At 38.0% G+C, this 21160-nt stretch overlaps 2 protein-coding genes across 2 annotated transcripts; one reads left to right on the top strand and one right to left on the bottom strand.

The window, feature by feature from the left end:
* The first annotated feature begins 725 nt into the window (after positions 1-725).
* Positions 726-1505, top strand: LOC121522551 (gamma-crystallin M3-like). Its single transcript, XM_041807084.1, has 3 exons — positions 726-764; positions 871-1110; positions 1227-1505. Exons 1-3 carry the CDS (start codon positions 750-752, stop codon positions 1503-1505), a joined length of 534 nt encoding a protein of 177 aa, XP_041663018.1. The 5' UTR covers positions 726-749.
* A 15704-nt stretch (positions 1506-17209) lies between these two features.
* Positions 17210-17944, bottom strand: crygm1 (crystallin, gamma M1). The gene is made up of 3 exons (XM_041807352.1): positions 17936-17944; positions 17585-17836; positions 17210-17485 (listed from the first exon to the last, which is right to left on the bottom strand). The coding sequence occupies exons 1-3, from the start codon at positions 17942-17944 to the stop codon at positions 17210-17212; spliced, it is 537 nt and encodes a 178-aa protein (XP_041663286.1).
* Positions 17945-21160: the final 3216 nt, after the last annotated feature.

The raw sequence follows: 21160 nt of genomic DNA, 5'->3' as shown, positions 1-21160 counted from the left end.
CATTAGGACTGTTTCTTGTATTTTTAATATTCACAGAGAATCGTTTTGTCTGGCGCACTGGTAAATCCTTGAAATTCTTTGTCAGTAGCAACAACTCTGTCTCAAAAAGTTACAGGTGTTTTTTTTTTAAATATCTAAAAAGAGAAAAGAGAAAGGAGCATATTTCCTGGTGTTTGCAACTGTATCTAATTTTGTTTTTACAAAGAAATTAAAAAGAATGTTTCTAATATAACTGAAAACATAATTCAGATTTTGAAATGTCCATATTTAATAATTTACCATTTTTATGCTGTTTCAGCAAGTATAATTTGTTGTTGCATCATAAATCCTGTGTTTTTATGAACCCAGTTTAAGTGAGCTTTTTAATTATATACAGTTGTCATTTTTCCTCTATAAAGTTTTATGGGTTCCTTTATATTATAAATGTTAAAATTAGGTAATTAGGTAATAAGCTTAATTAGCCATTCAAAGAAAATGGGTTTGTTGGAAACACATTCTCTGTTGTTCACTAGCAGAGACAATACAAAGTGGGGCCTCTTCTCACAAATGCAACCACCGCAAATCACCGTGTGTTGAGGGTCACTTTGAATTGAAACGTACACGGGGGCCTCTGCCCCATGTTGCTCTGTCAGGAGTTTCAACAATGGGGTCATGTATCCTATGGCTGTGAGGTCAGGTATAAAAGCAACATGGGCCCATCGAGAACACTGTGCAGTCTTTCTAGAGCCAAAACAGTAAAAACTGTAGCCATGACCATGGGAAAGGTGTGTACAAATCTAGTTCAACATTTCTGACATTTTCAATCTGAGTAAAAGACACACACAAAAAAAAACATCATGTGGTCATAATGGGTTTGTTTCCAAATTTCAGATTATCTTCTATGAGGACAGGAACTTCCAGGGTCGTTCCTATGAGACAAGCAGTGACTGTGCTGATACGTCCTCCTTCCTGAGCCGGTGTCACTCCTGCAGGGTGGAGAGCGGCTGCTTCATGGTCTATGACCGAACTAACTTCACTGGAAACCAGTTCTTCGTCCGCAGAGGAGAGTACTCTGACTATCAGCGTATGGGAATGAGTGATTGTATCAAGTCCTGCCGCATGATCCCCATGGTACAGTATCTTTCTCCTCTATTTTGTGTTTAATTTTCTTCTATGCTAGCTGAAAACATTCTAATTCCAATGAAGATTAATTTTAATGGTGCATGTTAACTTATTTGAATCAACAGCACAGAGGTCAGTTCAGAATGAGGATCTACGAGAGGGAGAACTTTGGTGGTCAGATGCATGAGCTGATGGACGACTGTGAAAACATGCAGGATCGTTACCGTATGTCCGACTGTCAGTCCTGCAATGTGATGGATGGCCATTGGCTGCTGTATGAGCAGCCCCACTTCAGAGGCCGGATGGGGTACCTGAGACCTGGAGAGTACAGGAACCTCAGGGACCAGGGCATTAACCTCTCAAGGATCATGAGCCTGAAGCGTATCATGGATTCCTGTCACTAGAACACCAGTGTATGAGCAATACCTTAATAAAAGATAGTGATTCTCTTTTACATGAGGTTCTCTGTTACTTCTTATTGAGGGACTTTAACACATCAACAGATGTCTTAAGATAGGGGGAATGAAGAATGAAGATTGGACGGACTAAATATTCTTTGGGTGAAGAAGGAGGAAATGATGACTTTTTGGCGCACTGACTGTTTGGATTAAATTTACACAGATGCCAGTATTACGTATTTATCTCTAAACATTCCATCCAAATTTCCAAAGCCTTGCTTAACGTTGATATGACAAATACAGATAAATACCTATTTATACTCAGATCACTGTAGTGAAAGTATATATGGCACACCAGCTGCACCTTCAACAAAAGACTTGATAGTGTGAAGCTAGAATACAGACTTGAAACTTCTAAACCATTGAACTGAACTTTTCTCCTTAGCCTTTGCTGTTCCTGTAGAACTAATTTAGAATGCCAAAAAACAGAAACAAAAACCCTGAGATGACTCAAACCAGACCATCAGAGTCAAACCAAAAACTGCAAACAAAAAACAAGGTACGTACAGAATTATGGCATAACTATATTGTTGCATCCTTAACGTGTACAGCCATTATCTTCAACTACCATTAACTAAGAGTGCGTTTGGGGAGCAGGTGACCTAGTGGTTAAAGGTGCTCTCCATGTACGCGGGCGGCCCGGGTTTGAATCCGGCCTGGGGCCCTTTGCCGCATGTCTCACCCCCACTCTTGACGCTGTTTCTGGCTCTATCCACTGTCCTCCTCTATCTAATGAAGGCACAAAAAAGCCCAAAAATAAATCTTAAAAAAATAAGAGTGCGTTCTAATGCTACGCCAGACTCCCAAACCCTCATTTGTAAGATAGATGTAATGAATGGAACAACAGGTGCTGCTACACAGTACTTTACTAGTTTGGAAATAACTTAAATTTTAAAGTAAAAAAAAAACATTTTGGTATGTTCCTACTCTAAAAGATAAAATGCAAGTGTCACAATGCTCATATCATTGTTAAAAATAAACCTTTAAAGTCAGATGGCTAAAAATAAAGTAGTACCACTTCACAGTACAAACAATTTATTGACTGAGTCTGTACAAGACTGTTAGCCTTACTATGCTTGCCATTCTTGGGACAATAACCAGACAGTCGTGGGAGTTAAATGCAGTATTAAATAGAAGCAAACAAAGCAAACTTTTTTAGCTATTTATTCTAAGAAACAAAAAAGTTTCTTGGCAATGGATTTTTCATCCTATTTTGAACGTAAACTTGGGATGCACAATATAATTGGTATGATATCAGTGTCAGCAGATATTAGCATTAAAAGGTTAATTACTGGTATAGGCAGATATGAACATTGCTGCCAACAAGAGTTAAAGTGAAAGCTGAAAACTTGTCTAAAAATTGCACTTCAGGGAGTTATTTAGATGAATACTCAGGCTCTGAAAGTTTTTATCTGCTAAAGACTAAAAGTAATGCTAAAACACGACCATCAGAAGAATACAAATTGAACTTGTTTGCCTGTCATCTCTGCCACAGATTCAGTGTCTGATGAAAATTTTTCCATGCAAACCAAAAATGCTTTTAAATTTACTATCAATAGAGAAAGTGATGTATTTCTTGAGTTTCAGAACACATGTGACATATGAGCAGCATGGAAGTAAAAGATGTTACATTTTGTTGACTGGGTTGCCAGAACTAATATTAAACTTTCTGTTCAAGTTTCTGACAGTAGCTTTAACTTTTGGTTCTATTGCAGTGAAATTTAAGAGAAAATCTAAATTTTACATTTTTTCTCTTCTCAATTTGCTAAAAACCCGATTTATCAATTAAATCAATTCATTGCCCAGCCCTACATCCAAACTGCATTTAAATATCATTAACCACTAAGATGATCTTGTAAATACTGGCATATTAGATACCAGTAAAAATCCAGTACGCTGCATCTCTAACACATTGTGTTGCATTCCAAATAAAAAAAAAAAAAAACACAATTTAGAGATTAATTTTGTTAACAGTTAAGTGAGGATTTGGTCCTAATTCCATCAAACAAGTCTGTTTTTCTGTTGAAAGTCATGTTGTCCTTTCAAAAAGGGGGATTTCCAAAACAATGGATTTCCATCACATTACCAGTATTCTTAGAGAGAAGAGCACTACCCAACAATAAGCAATACATTGTGCAACAGAAGAAAGAGCAGCATTGTTTTCTTTCTTGCAGCCAGTCCACTGAGATTATCTGAAAAGAACACACTGTTGAATCCACAGTTATTTCCTGAACCACCCATGTAAAAAGGTTTGATTTATTTATCAATTTTTGTAATCAATGAAGTTTTATTTAGTCAACTAGATTAAGACTAAAAACTATGGCTGACAAAAGATCAGAAATTTTCATTGGTTTAATCATACTGTGCTGTAAAATTCCACTATTTTGCATTCCAAATTGTTTTGTGACATTTTGGATTGTCTTTCTTAAATTAAGGGTACTAACTTCCTGCTTCCTGGTCAAGACGTAAAACCTTGATTACATGGTTCGGATTACTTTGGACTATTTTTTTAAACTTAAATGAGACATTAAGGAGCTGTGAATGTAGGAGACACTGACATAGATTACCCAACTTGTGTTAAAAAAAAAAAAAACAACAAATCATGAGACTAAAAAATTTAGTGCACTTATTCTGAACCCTAAAAACACCTTTATTAAAAGAATTCATCTTGACAGCCCTACTAACAATGTGATAAAATATCCCTCATAATGTCATATTTCTCCCCTGTGTATATAATCTATCAAAGCACAAGTAGAGATTAGATAAGAAAGCATTCATCATATGTCAGGATTTTCAACAATATATTTTAAAACAAAGTATTGAAAATGCATTAATTTTAGATTTTTTTTTACAATTAATTTATAATTTGGCTAACTAAATTGTTTTGACTGAACGCAAGGACTAAAACAGTGTTTCCCAATGTGAGAGCTGGGCCCCCCTGGTGGGCACCAGAGGTAATGCAGTTGGGCCCAAATGGGTCATTTATAAAATATATAAAGTTCTTTTTTTCTCAATAGATCAATTTTTACATTATCAAAGAAACATATCAAGATTACGTTTGATTCCATGTTATAATGTTTGGTCTCAGAAGTTAAAAAAAAAAAAAAAACAGAGACAGAAATTTCAATTCATGTCACCTTTTAGATTATTTATTCTATCTGGTGTATAAAACAGGTGTCACAGTTTAACTGGTGTTTGAATAACTGATGACACTCGCTTCCCAGTGTAAAGAATTTGCTCTGATTCAAGTGACCGAAGTAGAGTATTAAGCAAGATGGGAGAATTAAAAAGCTATATGTAGATCTTCCACCAGATGGCAGTGGGAGTGAGGGAGGCAGGCGCAGTGTCAACAGTGAAGTGGACAGCTATCAGCTGGCGCCAGTCAACCATTCAGTTTACTACAGTGAGAGCTTCAGCTGTGAGAGAACGCATGTCCACTACAAACAATGACAACAGCGAGTAACCAGCTGTAATACATCTGCATGCTAAACAGGCTACTGTTCCTCCCATGGAGCTACCTATCCACAGAGCTGATGCTGAACAGTGGACTTAATGAGCTAATGCTAAAGGTGCTTCCAATCTCTCAGAACTGTAAACACATAAGCACCAAGCACCTCAGTGAAAATCACAGGTCTATTAGAGGACTGAAAAACACAACAGGTTATTTATCACAATTAGCTGTTATGTGTAAACCTTACTCAAAAGTATGAAGTTCATTAATGACATACTAATGTTTAACAAAAATAATCTCTGCTCTTCAACTACAGAATCCTGATGTTTTCCAATATGAAAAAGGATATCACTCAAAATGTACAGTTATTTACAGTTACTAGAACACTATGATTAATTCTTGAATGCATCATGGTATACTGTACTTTACATTAACCATTAGAGGTTTTAAAAAAAGAAAAAGAAAAACAGAAATAAAAAAGAAAGAGAAAGGTATTCAAACACCCTCCTCATTCATGTGCCTTGTAAAAATTATGTTCTTTTGCCCCTTTTTGGACCGTTTATGTTTGGATGTTCTTTTAGCTCCACATTCAAACTGTTCCATACTTTGACTCCATAGACAGAAATACAACAATGTTTTCTAGTTGTGGGTACCCTCATCATTTTAAAACTAAAGCTTCCCCTTAAATTATAACCCCCTTCCCTTTCAGTGAACATTTTTGAATACTTTTTTTTGCTTTGAATAGTACTTGAGCTGCATGCAATTCCACAAGATCTGTAAATCTGAGTAATATTAAGTGCAAGACTAGTGAGATTGTATGATCCCAATAACCAGCCCTGGGTATGATCCATATTGCTATCTTTGGCAGGATAAATAATGGCTGTGTTGTACTATTGCCCCAAATCTCCACACAGTAATTTATATATGGTAAAACTAATGAACAGTTGAGAAGTGGAGCAATGTGTCATTTTAAACTGGTGTAGCCTTATTCAATAATGCAATGATTAGATTAACTCCTTTGACATTCACCCCATCCAACTGAATATGAACTTGTGTGTTCATTCTGCAGTTTCCAGAGTATTGCTTTGGGGTTTTTTCCAAGTTTAATAATAATTTATTTCTGTCAAACCAGTTTGAATTTTCCCATCTCTGTGGCGATTTCTTGAATTAAAAAGCTGAAAATCCCTGCCAGTAAAAAAATATGTGTCATCAGCAAAAAGCACCATCTTTTGTGATCTTGATACTTTGCAAAGGTCATTGATATAAAGATTACAATTTAGGGCCCAACACTGACCTCTGGGGGACACCACACGTATGTTCAAACATGCTGAATGATAATCACCCAGCTTCACAAACTGTTTCCTGCTTGGTAAGTAACTCCCCACCCATTCTAACTCCCACCCCCTTATACCATTTTGTTCCAGTTTATTTTAACCCTTATATAAGTGGGAGAAAACCTCACTGAAATTAAAAATCTCTTTTTCAAGAGTGTCCTGGCCAAGACAGTAGCAGTGAACAGAGTTCCAGACAGACAAAAACAGTCATACACAGATAACATAACACAAGATATGTAGTCCATATGCATCAAAGGCATACGATAACAATTTAAGCAGCTATTCACCAGAATCAGTCATATTTGTGAATTAATCAAAGCATCTGCAGCCAGAACAGAAACTGTGCGAGATCTTTGTGTCCTGAATGCATATTGACTTTCACTTAGCAGGCTGTGTGTATCTATAAATTTGTCTGGTCAGTTATTAAAGGGTTTTTCTAACACTTTTGAAAATTGTGGTAGTAATGAAACAGGTCTGTAGTTTGTGAAGTGGTGTTTGTTCCCAGATTTGTAAAGTGGTATGACTTAAGCTATTTTCATTTTGTCAGGAAACGTACCGGCTTGAATCACAAGTAACAGATGTATGTTAATAGTTTTAATATTCCCTCAATCACCTTTTTCACAGTGGTCATGTTAGTTTCATCAGTCAGTAGAGCTTTTGCTTTAACAGCTGTCTCTATAATTTTTCTCTAATCTAGTGCTTTGATAAGCATCAAGCTAAGATTTCTATCAGCTAAATTACTTCACATCTCCATATATCACTGGTTCAGTTATGTTTTTGTTCCAAATCAGATTGTTCTGGTGGGTCTGGTGATTTTGGGGTACAAGTTCAAACTGTGTATTTTATTAATAAATTCATCAGTCATTTTTTTATTATTTTGATTAAGCAGGTCAATAATGAAGTCTCTCCGGATTGATTTTTTGGGGTGTACATTTCCTCCATCCTATCCTTAAACAGTTCAATACTGGGACCTGGTGCCCTGTAAATGCAGTTATCACATTTTTATTTTTTTCTTCACAAATTTCCAATGATAAACATTCAAACACAGTGTGAGTCACAGTTGAAGCTTGAAGCTGAATTTTTCATCCACATAGATCGCTACTCCTCCTCCACCTTCGTTTTGTCAATCTATGTGTATAAATTTGTACCCCTCCACTTCAAAGTCCCCCCCTTCATCCATGTTTCAGCTATTGCAATGATGTGAAATGGTTGTGTAAATTAATTCAAGTTTTCCTTAATGTTTGTAAAGTTGTAAAGTTGAGTGATTTCTTTCAGTGTGTGTCATGGTTGTGTGTTTTTTACCTCATAGTCCAGCTCATGTTGATTATTGGTATCTGTCAAGTTCTGTGATGCTTCTTACCATCAGCACTTTGGCCTCTTCTGATGTTTCATTAAATTTGATAAATATTTGCAGTTTGAAGTCCAGGTGTCCTGTTTTTTTTAGTTTTTTCAGGAAGCATGCTTTTTTCTTTGCCTGCATTGTTTTTCTTCAGGTGCTCGTAGATAGAAACGTTGGATCCTTTCAGCTTTCGGCCTTGTTTTAGTAGTGCAGTTTTGTGATCTGGTTAAAATATCTTATGATGACAGCTGGATTCTTGCCATTTCTTCATGACAGAGGGTGGCAAGCTTCAAAGGCATCCCAATCCAGTTCAAGGGGATCGAGCCATGCCATGCCATGCTCTAGATCTGTAACAAAAAGTTGCAAATAATCTGTTCAAATAATCTGTTGTTATTTCAACCATAAAATTTTCCACAAAAACAGTTATTTAATCTTACATACAATGCATTCATTTGTATAAGTAAATTTGTAAACTGTATAAGTTATCTATCAGTACTGCTTACTTGAAATACCCATGGTAAACACTGCCTGGATGTAACCTATGTGTTAAAAATGTCCATGCATGCAAAAAACAATAGCTAGATCTGCAATGTCAAATATTTCACAACTGTAACTCTTTTAATCATAAACTGAATGATTAAAAAAACATAACTGGCCGGTTTAGCAAAGTTTGTAGAGCAGATGCCCACATATACAAAGACTACATATACAGGTTGCAGGTTAGAGCCTTTATCCTGATGCATATTTGATGCATATCTTTCCCCACTCTCTCTATTTCCTGTCTCTCCTCAGCTTCTCTGGCTTATAAAGTCAAAACCCAAACAAATACTTAAAATATAGATATTTTTTTATTAATATTTTTATTATATATAATTTACATGTAGTTGCACAAATCTCTCTCCTCTGATCTGGCAGAACCTCCTTCTTGCACGAAATAATAACTACTCCACCATGTTTCCTCCATTTTGCTTGTGTCCATCTCTCCATACAAACATCAAATAGACTAGCATCCGTCCTGCATATTTACTGACAAAGCTGCATGCAGAGTAATTTGATCATAAAAACGCAGAAAGCCACCAATAGCTAGATTCTGGTTAGCTGAGAGCCTACCTGAGATGAAACATCACTTGGAGACAGTGATCCAGCTTGTCATGCCTTCTTCATGGCTGCTATTTGATTTGTGGTGCATACAAGCACATGAGGTCCATCCCTGCCTCCACAAAGTTCACATACCAATGCAAAATTAAGCAAGCGTGAGTATGAACATAGGTTACATTTCACTTACACCCCTTAGGACAGTTCATAATTTTCACTTGGCTCTGCTGCGTGACAAAAATATTGTTTCAAAGTTCATCATCATTGTAAAATCAATCTAAATCTCATAACTCCTCAGTGTTAAACCAATTCATGACTAACTTCTTAGAGTTTTTAATGACCTCCTGATCAGCAGTGATGAAGGTAAATGTTATGTGCTGGTGTTATTGGATCTCAGTGCAGCCTTTGACACTGTGGATCATGGTATTTTAGTTGATAGGCTGAAGCAGTGGGTGGGTATTTCTGGCTCAGCCATTGACTGGTTCTCCTCTTACCTGTCAGAGAGAACATTCTCAGTCACTGTTAACAACCACAGCTCTTCAAATTCCCCCTTGTTTTGTGGAGGTCCCCAAGGTTTGGTCATTGGCCCAATATTATTTTCTTTGTACCTGCTCCCACTCAGCCACATAATCAATAGTTTTAAAGATGTATCCTATCACTGTTATGCAGATGACATCCAGCTTCATATATCTTTTACACCTCAAAATTACACTATAGTGTCAGTTTTACTCAGTTGTTTGAGTGCCATTAAAGACTGGATGTCAGATAATTATCTACAGCTAAATGCTGACAAAACTGAGGTCCTTGTCTCGGCCCCAGATGGTTTAGTGCCAGGGATTTTGGAGAAACTTGGTACCCTGTCTACTAGTGTAAAACCTGTTCTGCGTAATCTCTGTGTTTCATTTAGCCACTCCTTATCTCTAGATCAACATGTCAATAATCTGGTCCGTTCTTGTTTTTTCCAACTCAGAAATATTGCTCAACAAAGACACATTGTTTCTACAGCTCAGATGGAGATGGTTATTCACACTTTCATTTCCTCCCGTTTAGACTACTGTAACTCACTTTTCACCTGTCTTAGTAAAACATCTATAAATCGTCTACAGTTAGTACAAAATGCTGCAGCCAGACTACTGACCAAGTCTTCAAAAAGGTCACACATTACACCAATTCTGTATTCTCTCCACTGGCTTCCCATACACTTCAGAATACATTTTAAGATTCTCGTGTTTACTTTTAAAGCCCTGCATGGTCAGGCACCAGCCTACATTTTGGAGCTCTTAAAACCTTACAATCCCAGCAGGACTCTTTGGTCCTCTGATCAGGGTCTGCTGGTTGTTCCACACTCCAGACTAAAAACTAAAGGTGACTGTGCATTTAAGGTCATTGCTCCAACTCTTTGGAACTCACTTCCGTGGGGTGTAAGAATAGCTGAAACAGTTGATTTTTTTAAAAAGCAGCTTAAGACCTACTTTTTTGGTCTAGCCTTTACTTAATCTGTTTTGTGCACTGTATATTCTCTTATTGTAGCTTTGCATTAATTGCTTGTGTTTCTTTTATCTCTTTGTAAAGCACTTTGTGACCTTGCTGTTCTTGAAAGGTGCTATATAAAAAAACGTATTATTATTATTATTATTGTTATTAAATAACACATTTTTTTAAGTTTAAAGTTTGTCTTTATTTATTAAAGGTTCAGTACACAGAAAATTTACCTGAGTAAAATGTACTCAAATTGAATAAAATTTTACTCTGAAAAATATAACATTTGGTTCCAGTCTATTTGAAGTAAATTTTACTCTGCTTGCAGAGTAATGTTTAGAGAGTTGTTTTCACTCTAAAAAGTGTTTTTATTTAACTCTAAATGATGATTATGTACTCCACAATGAACAAAATTAAAAACAACTCTACAGCAATTGTACTCAATACAGAGTAAGTCAGAGCACACTCATTATAGAGTTGTTTTTCTCAATATAAAGTGATATTTAGTCCTTTCAGAGCTGTTTTTTATTCCTCGTAGAAATGTTCTCCAATCCTTACAGTACAATTTCTCCTCTATTTACAATTAAGTAATGCTAATGTAGAACTGTATCTTACTCTAAATAGACCGATCTTCATCACCAGGTGAGGAGGTCTTGATTGCAAAGGATTAGCTGCAGCTGGGACACCTATCAAGCTGCAGCTGTGACCATCCATGAGTGATGCCAGCTGAGCTGGGACTTAAGTTGGTGTGATTAAAGTTTTACTCCAGCAGAATTTACTCTGTGTTTTTACTCCAACTCTGACAGTGGCTGGTAATAAATACACTCAAAAAAGAGTAAATTTTACTACTTTTGAGTAAAACATTTTTCACTCTGGAATAATTACTCCGCAGATTTTTTTCAATGAGAATCGTGTAGAATCAACTCTACTCCCCCTCCCCTCCTGTTCTTCTCCCTGGTTGAGCTCCATAGCTCTGCCCCTCTTCTCACATACCTCCTCATGAACGCGCAACACTGCTGAATTGAATACTGACAGAGGAAAAGCTCATGGAAACATGAAAGTCATGAAAACAATGGCCGAAACAAAGGTAAGAAAACACTTTGTCTCAGCATGAACAAATTATACATAGGGCCGAACAACTAACAGAATCTACGCCTAGTAATGTACCAATTGCTAACTAACACTAACACGGTCTTGCTAATGTTAGCTTCTACGCTCGGCACAGATAAATTAAAATGTTACTATAGCCATGGTTTTGATAATGACATTTGCTAGTTTACGATTGTTTCATTTATTATCACTGATAGACGTGACCGCAGAAGACGTCGTGGCCGTGGTGAAGCTGTTGGCCAAGGAAGAGGACATCACCATCAGGACGAGAGCCCCAGGGGGAAGAAGACCTCAACCGTGTTCAGGAGATACAAGCACATCTGGCTGCATTTGAAGCGGTATCTCTAAATAAACATGGCATCATTTCCATATCATGATGTATTATAGTATGTCTGTCTAAAAATGTATTTTTCTCTCATCTACTGTCTTGCAGACCAGAATTCAAGCTGAGTCCTCAACAGACTGAAGACATGCTAGGGGGTCTGTTGAGGGACCCCAGCTTTACATTTGATGTGATGTCCACTGTCACATCACCCTCTCCTGGCCATGACCCTAACTAACCTGAACGGTCTGTATGTATAAGGTGCAGGGAAATGCCCACTCCTGTAGACAAGTATTGTGGACAGCACCCAGAACACTGCATTTCCCTGGTACCCCATGTCACCCTTTACATCCAAGAAGGTGTCCTTCACTTGGCAAGAAGGATATGGAGCGACATCATCATGTGGGCTTTATCCCACGCAGACTGGAGTATGTTAACATAGTCAGTTTTAATTTGTAAATATGATTTTGGTTTTGTTGCTGTCCTATGATGCTCTTTATTGGTTTGTATAAAAGCCATTGTTTTTGTCTTCACCAAAATAAATTCACTATAAGATAAACACCTCTTATTTTTTTCACAACAGCATTATCAATATAATGCACAACCATAATGATAGTTCAGTTTAGTTTTTATCAATATAGAATTTACAAATATTTAAGTCTTGTACCCAAGGTGGGAAAAATTATTTCCACAAAAGGAATGACATTCTGAGTATCATCACTGCTGTGATGTCTTAGATAATCACAGCAGTGATGATAGAGCATATCCCTCAATTTCCTGTGTGATATTTTTGTACAATAGTTTTATGAGTGGAAAATAATATTAAAAAGGAAATTTGAACTAGAGATTACTTTTTCAATCCACTCAACTAGTTCCACAATTTATCCTAACTTGCTAACTAACCCCAACATTTTACTCAACTCTCTACTATATTCATGGTGACCACAGAATTGCTACTTTGTTAAATTTTCTCCAAAAAATGAACCCATATTGTGACTTGAAGAACTTAAGTTTTTATTAATAAATCACATTCCTGAGAACCAGACAAAAAATGTAGTCAGCTGTAATGTTATATATAATATAATTAAAAATCAATCAGAACTCCCAGCTGAGGTGGAGTGACACATATTGTGAAAAGTCTCCTATATCCTAACAACAGAGTGTCATTTTTGAACACACAGCTGTAACAAACTGTTGTTTGAGGTCCACCGCTCCATTCAGGGGCCAAGCTGGTCACAGGTCTCAGTAGCCACGGTGAGCAGTCTCAGGGTTTCACGTGAAGATATGCAGAGGTCATGATGCCGTTTACTGTAGAAGCTAGGTGACCTTGTAAAAGAACAAAGAAAACCATATTAGAAGTATAAAAGAAATATATAAAAGTATATAATTTCTTAAATATTTCCTAGATTACAATGTCTTTCCTGAGTCTACTATATACTTAGAAAGGTTATTCTGAAATGGTTCAACCTAATTTATCACAAAAGAGTTACTCTCAATAAACCTTTAAATGTGAAAGACTAGATCATCCTTACTTAAAGCAGTGTCCTGCCCCTGCATGTAATTTGACAGACTGAAAGTTTTCAGTGTAGAATATCTCAACCAACAAAAGAAAGGTACAAGATAACAATATAAAATTCATGCTTCCATTTTTCATCTGTAATATACCATGGGCATATATTACAAGATTCCATGCAGTGGTCAAGCCATATCTATTTTCAAGTGTTTGGGAAAAAAATGTTCAACTGAAATGCAACCATTCAGAAGAGGTATAAGGTTCATGACATAATAAGTCCTTGGCTGATTTGGGTTTGTAGTAGCTCCTCTGTAGTTGGTGGTGGTGTTTACTTTGCATTGGTCGATGGATATGATAGTGTTAATCCAACTCAACTGGTGAGTGAAAGTAGTTCAAAAAGAACATAATTCTTATTACATTGTGAATCTTTTTCCCAGGTTCTTTGATCCATGCCACATGTGGAGGGCATGTCCAACTCAACTTTTTAAGCACATTTGAAACTTTTCAGCACATTTTGACACACTACATATGTAGCACATCAATGAGACCACTCAAAGTAAATTTATTTACTGAAGAGTTCAGGTATTTGGCAGAATTCACTCAGATTTCCCAGTCAATACTACAGATAAGGAAAAATGATTTTCTCCTACCACACAGCCTGTCATTAGGGAGTAACATCACATAACTGCGCATCCCTATGTTTAGGCCAGGATGTAGCCACGAGGCATACAGATGATAATTCATAAGGCAACAGTTTGGTCATTCAAATTTTAAATATACCTTGCACCGAAGTTGCTGCATTGTTTTGTCCTCAGTGCTGCTGGTATCCAGCTCCTCAACACCAACAACAGAGAAGTCATCTCTGAAAATGAGAAAAACAAGTTTAAACAAAATTAACACAAGAAAAGATATATTCAGCTGACATTCACTATACTCATTGGAAGGACAAAACAGAGAGGGATATTTGGGCAAATTTAAATTTGCTAAGAAGAATGAAAATAAGCAACAAATAATAAGAAACTCACCTTCAGAAAGAGATCCAGCCAAAATACTGGACTCTGCTGGTTCTGGCAATCCAGTAGCCTATATTTTCTCTTGTGCGGTGTAGATGAACAGGTGCTCTTGTCATATATACAATATAGAATGCAGTTATAGCTTTCCCAACACAAACTTCACTGCAAATAAACAGAGTTACTGTATATTGGTGATGGTCACCCTGAGACACCCCCATTTCAATAACTGCTAGAAATATGTTACTGATACTATTTTGAAGTTTCAAATAGACTATTTTTCTCTTTATCTTTTTAAATAATTTAAACATTTATCTGTTTTGAACCTGGGCTAAATGTCATAAATCCTGTCTGATGTGTCCACACTTTTACTGTTTAAGAATACACGTAGTACTTAAAAGAAGATGCCTTGGAGAGGAAAGGTAATGTATTATTTCGGTTTACAACAGTGGTTTCCAACCTGGTATCTGGGAACCCCTAGAGTGCACTAAAGATCTCGGGGCCTCATCTGCTCTGACATCAAAATTAGACATGCATTTACTTTAAGATCAGGATTAAAACTTCATTTTAATCAGGAGAGACAACAGAAGCGTGATCATTCTTTATTTAAAAAGAACATTTTATTATAATATTTTATGATGAATTGAGTGTCTTTGGCATAAGACTCCGTTGTGAAATCCATCAGTCAAAAAGGGGTACAGGCCGTCAGATCGGGATAGGTTACCCCTGGAGTCTTGACACTGGTGGTGGTGAGTGACTGGGAGAGGGACTGGAATTTTCTGAGGAGCTGAACTGACTTAAAGTCAAGAGGACTGCGATGCCGTTGAAGAGTGAGGTGGCAACAGGGGTGGCGGAGGGATGCAGCATTCACCTGAGACGACTGACTGCAGAGGGAGGAGAACAAGTTTTAAAAAGAGACAGCAACATGATGATTGGACACACAGGATTTTTTTTTTGCTGAGTCTGATTTGACAATTGATAGCGTGAGTAGACGCCCATTGACAGCTGATCACCAGGTGAGAGTGAAAAAGCATAATGAATGAAAAGGAAAGATAGTCTTCCTGCTTGAACTTTTGCTGAGCTTCATTTATGACAGCTTATCAAGGCCACTCTAAAAGATTAAAAAGATAAAGAGAATCTGTTCATTTCTGTGAAAAAAAAGCTTTTTTTTCTTCTTTTGACAAATTTAAAAGTTGTCAATTTACAAGAAACCAAACTCAGAAATTCTGAGTTAAGAAACATGTAAGTTTATGAAACCTGATATTTTTGGGTTTAAAAAGTTCTAAATTGTGGAATTATAAACCCAGATATGTAAAGTTTATAAAGTCATAACATTATGACATTATAAAGTCATTTAGTTACAAGACACGAAATTCAAAACAGCTGTTGGATAACCCCAGTTTACAGAAATGTCTCTTTTAAAAACAGATGATAATGATGATGTGGTGATTCTGGGCTAAATTCAAAAGTATTTTCTTATTGATCAGCCCCAGTGAGAAGTAATCTGATTAGACTCTTAACTGAAGGACTTGACTTTTCTTCCAGACTATTGTTTATTTACTAGTGTTGTCACAATACCAACATTTTTACTTTGATACAGACACCTATCATACTTGATACTGGAATGATACTTGAAACTTCACTGACGCCCAAGTTAATGTGACAGCATTAAGGTTCACACAGAAACCCAAGATAAGAGAACAATAACAACAAACTGTTCTTTGTTTGGCTTTTATTTTGTACTGTGACTTTCAGATTTCCTGTCTGGATAAAAACATGATTTTATTTTTAAGGGAAATAAAAAACCTATGGTACACTGAAAGAGAGGAAATAAGCCGAACCCATGGGGACAAAGAACTTGTAAATGAAAATAGCTCAAGAAAATGTGGAAAAAAATGAAAAGAAAAAAAACCATGGATAATTTGGTAGCAAAAGAATCATCCTTATTTGAGAGCAGGAAACCACCACAGTAAGAAGCATTAGGCCTGCTGTCCTGGTATGAAAGCTCAAATATGCAATTTTTAGACATGAAGGGCACTAAAAATTCATCGCAAGGCTTGTTGTACCATGACCTGCGGGGGGCAGCCAAGGTCAAACTCAGTGGTATCCTCTGGCCCTCTTAACCCCTGGTAATATGTCTGAAGACCGCTGGTGGTTTTTGAGAACTCAAGACATCCACAGCAGGATGTCTTGGACCTTGGGCCGTGGGCCGTGTGGCAACCCTACCGTTGTGGTCTGTGCCATCGTGAGCGCTACACACTTGTATATACTTGTGTCATCTTGCAGGACTCCTCCTAAACACTAGTCGGCAGTGCGATTTCATTTCCAGCTTGTGTACAGGAAGATATGGTGACTGAAACAGGGCATATTGTGTTGGAATTGGAGATTGTAAATATTAATCAGCTGTTGATTACACACAGTAACCCTAATGAGGAAAAGAGAGGTGACATCGGAGGTCATGGAAAGGACATGCGGTGAAACAGCTGTGGTAGAGGTCGAGGGGATTTCGGTGCTTCAGCCAATCGGAGAGGCATGGATGAGGAAACACAGTTCAGGTATTTTCAGATGTCAGCAAGTAGAGCTGAAGGATTGATTTTTCATTATTAGGCATTTATCCACAATATGCTCAGAGATCATCTTTGACCCAGTGCTATCTAGCAGACCAATCAGTGCTTACAGTTTGTGTCGCATCGACACATAGTTGCAGTTTTGCAGAGGTGCACATCAGGCAATGTGCACAAGCCTCTGCATAGTTTCAGAGCTGTGCAGACTTACAGTGTAGCAAGGTTAAATCTCACTTTTGTCATTTTCAGTGCTCTTGCAATTTAGTTTGGGAGAAACTAATATTTTGAATTCTTTTTAGTGTTTAGATATGTAGTGATGGATTTAATCTCTTATTTTTAAAGTTAACAACAAACCAACAAAAGACGCGTTCACTCAACAAACATGGTTATGAATGATACATCCTTTTTATTTACTTAGGTCAAATACAGGAGTCTAGCACATGTCGGTGATGCGCCTCATGCTCTGCATCCTCAAGCTGCTAATGCCCAAGTTAGAGAAGCTCCTGTACTCGCCGGGCCTCAGGTAGATCATCCTGCCTCTGAAGTGGGGCTGCTCGTACAGCAGCCACTGGCCATCCAACACGTTGCAGGACAGGCACTCATTCATACGGAGGCGCTCCTGGATGCTGTCGATGTCGTCCATCAACTCGTTCATCTGGCCCTGGAAGTTCTCCCTCTCGTAGATCTTCATCCTGAAGGGGCCTCTGTGCTGTAATGCGATGCAAAGAAGACATCAGTATAAACATTTTAGAAATATATCATTGTAGTTAGTCTAAAATCAGAGGGATGTGCAGATCAGATGTCTTACGTAAGGGATCAGTTTGCAGGATCTGATGGTGTCAAACATCATGCCCATGCTCATCAGACGCTGCATGTCATGGTACTCGCCCCTCCTCAGGAAGAACTGCAGGCCCATGAAGTTGGGACGCTCATAGACCATGAAGCATCCACTCTCCACCCTGCAGGACTGGGACCTGCCCAGGTAGGAGGTCATGTCAGAGCAGTCGCTCATGCACTCATAGGAGCGACCCTGGAAATTCCTCTCCTCGTAGAAGATGATCTGAAAATAATCATTTTACAGTCAAAATAATGTTAAAATCAGAATCAGTTTTATTTTTGTGAAACTTTATCAGTAGAGCAGAAGTAGATATTCTGTTACCTTGCCCATGATGATGGTTTAGGTTGTTCCCAGTGGATGGTTAAACTTGCTCTGCCAACTCCATGATTCATGAGCCTTTTTATACAGAACCCCAGGGGCCATGATGTGTTGTTATTCAAATGTGCAAAGCTGATGAATTAGCAGTATGACTTTTGCTGAACGGGGCCTATGATAAACAATAGATCTCCATCCATACATTTCTGGCAGCAGTCATCTGTATTGTCTATTGAAAGCATAAGCTTTGTGTGTGTCCTATTCTGAGTCAGAAGGTTCGCTGCATATGGTCTGATCAGGACTGATCAAAAGAGTCTGACATCAGGACACAAACCCATGTCAAACCCAGAAACTGTACAAATGTTCGGTTTGTATAAAGAATTTGAAACTATGACTCTGCCTTTTCTGGTTATCACAACATTTTCCCTGCTTCTGTTAGCAAACCCCATTTCTGAATGATAATGATGATGCTTTATTGAATCAAACATACAGTTGGGGTCACGAGCTACGCACAGTGGTCGTCTTTCAAGATCTGCACAAAAAAAGACCTTTAACAATTAAACCAACTAAAAGGCATATAAAAGCCTTAATACATTAGAATATGCACATGCCAGAGGTTGCAGATTTAGCTTTCATAAACGATGTTCATGTATTTAGTCTTCTCATGAGTGCTGCAATTAAGGTATCTACACAAGAAGCCCAAGACAGTGCAGAGATGATTAGCTGATAGTTGATGGTAAAGCATTAAATAAACCTCATCAGCTAAAAAGCATTATTAGTTATTCATGCTTTTGGTAAACAAGGCTATATATGCTTTATTGAAGCTTTAGTGAAGCATGAGTCATGCTTACATCATCACCTACAATGTCTAATTAATTGATGCCATTTAAAAACAACTATAAATGCTTTATCGATGCATTAGTAGAGCATTAGAAACCCTAACAGACATCACAGCACATCATATAAGACTGCATGTTTGCATTGCATCCAGTAAGAGTTTTATCTACCCTGAGAACTTTAGCTTTATTCGTCTGTTTTCTTTTGGAGGTTGGTTACAGTGAGACTAAGCATTTTCCAGCCTTTCCTGGAGGATCCTGAGGAGTCCCAGGACCATACAGGAAATGATAAACTCTCCAGCGAGTCTCTACCCTGAGGTCTCCTCCTATTTAGATGTAAATGGAAGACCTCCAAAAGGAGGTGCCCTGGGTTTCTGAACTCCTCTCCCATTCACTAAAGTTAAGCCCAGACAACCGCTGGAGGAAACTCATTTCAGCTGCTTGTATCAGGGATCTAATTATTTTGTTCATTATCCAAAGCTCATGAGCATAGGTGAGGGTTGGAATGTAGATTGGCCAGTAAATCTTTGCCTTCTTGCTAAACCACCTTTTGACAATGATAGTCCAGCACAACACCTGCAATACTGCTGACCCTTATCCAGGGCTGTTTATCTAGCACTTCTGTTTCCAAAACGCAGACAAACAGATGTAAGAGCTTTTTATTGACAAGCTTTTGACAGCTTTGAGCTGAATAGTTTTCCCTCCGTGTTGACACTAGTCAGATCGTGACATTTCTAACATGAGCATAAATATTAATGCAAAACTATCTCCAGTTTGTAAATCAAGCCAGCAAGTTCTGCTGAGTCAGAAAAGTGAAAGAAAACCAAGGAAATGTTCCTGTCTGACACTCCTGACTACCTTTTCCCTTCTTCCTCACCCATCTCAACCCAAGAGAGAGAAGAAAATAGGTAAGGGATGACGGGGTAAAAATGTCACGTACATGCCAGGAATCAGTGTAATCAGGTTGATTTTGGGGCTGATCCTTGCATGTGCATACCTGCTATAACCTTGACCTATCCTTGTCTTTTTACACATGCTTTACTAATGCATCAATAAAGCATTCAAGCACTGACATGTCAGTTGTCACCTCCGCCAAGGAGGTTATGTGATCGGCAGGGTTTGTTAGTTTGTTAGTTTGTCAGCAACATAACTCAAAAAGTTGTGGACGGATTTTGATGAAATTTTCAGGAAATGTCAGAAATGGCATATGGAAGAACTGATTAGATTTTGGGAGTGATCTGGATCACCGTCTGGATCCAGGAATTTTTTAAAGCTTCTGTACTATTGGGAGATAGGGCTAATGGCGGAGGTTTGCACTCTCCGAGGGCTTTACTAGTTTGATAATGCTTTCTAAATGTTATCTATCTACTGAATACCAGTAGTGTGTAGTTTTTATAACGTGTTGCTGGAGGATTTTTTTGAATCACAATCCAGGCTTCACCTGACTGCAAAGCTGGGATTAACCGCAGACTTGGACTTGTACATGGGGTGATGGTTTTTGCTGAGCAAGACAGTGTGGTGTTCCCGTCACCTGAGCATGCAGATGGAAGTCAGTCTTTCTGTTCTTGGTCCTTCGGTCCTACTATACTCTGGTGAGGCCTGGATATTGACTGATGGCTAGAAGCTCCAGATGGACTTTTTTGTAACTTTTTCCCTTTAAGTGCATCTTTGGGTATCATTGGCAAGATGGTGTGTCTAATGCTGACATGCTGAAGAGAGCAGGGATGGAACTGTCATCTGTGATACAGGAACGGCTGCTGCGCTTTCCCAGGCTTGATCCAGCTCCCTGCATACTGGGTGCCCTGGACCCTGTTGACTGGTCCAGAGGCTGAGGAGACTGTGTGAGTCATGCAGGTGACACCTGGGAGGATACTCAGAGAGATGAGGCATTGGCCTGCTGCTGGCCTGGAAACTTGCTATCAGGAGGCAAAAGCTGTACAGGATCAAGGTTAAAGCGGCGAAGTGCTATACCGGCATATTCTCCCATTACTGACCTGATTTTCCAGGGTGCTTGTATTGGGCAATAACCAGAGGGAATCAGGTGATGCATTTAATGTCTTGTTCTTAAAAGTGTGAGTGATTTGGGCTTTGATTGATTACTTGAATTCTGGATTCAGTTGGTGCCTTGTAAGAGTGTTTACCTGCTTCCTGCTTTATACACATTCTGAATACACGAAGCAAGTTAAGGGGCAGCACGTCAATGCATGCAAGAGTTCTCTGTAGTGATGGGTCATTTGTGAACAAGCCGGTTTCAAAGAGCTGGATATGTAATGAGAATAATGGGATCTGTATCCCATTATAAGACCCTATTTGTTGTTGTTTGTAGATTGACAGAATCAGGATGATCTTTTCTCCCTACCACTCAAGCATGTATTTCATAGGATAATTACATTAA

The sequence above is a fragment of the Cheilinus undulatus genome, linkage group 15, assembly GCF_018320785.1.
Source record: "Cheilinus undulatus linkage group 15, ASM1832078v1, whole genome shotgun sequence".
NCBI lineage: Eukaryota > Metazoa > Chordata > Actinopteri > Labriformes > Labridae > Cheilinus > Cheilinus undulatus.
Note: the sequence above shows the minus strand (reverse complement) of the source record. Positions and strands in the feature narration are given on the sequence as shown.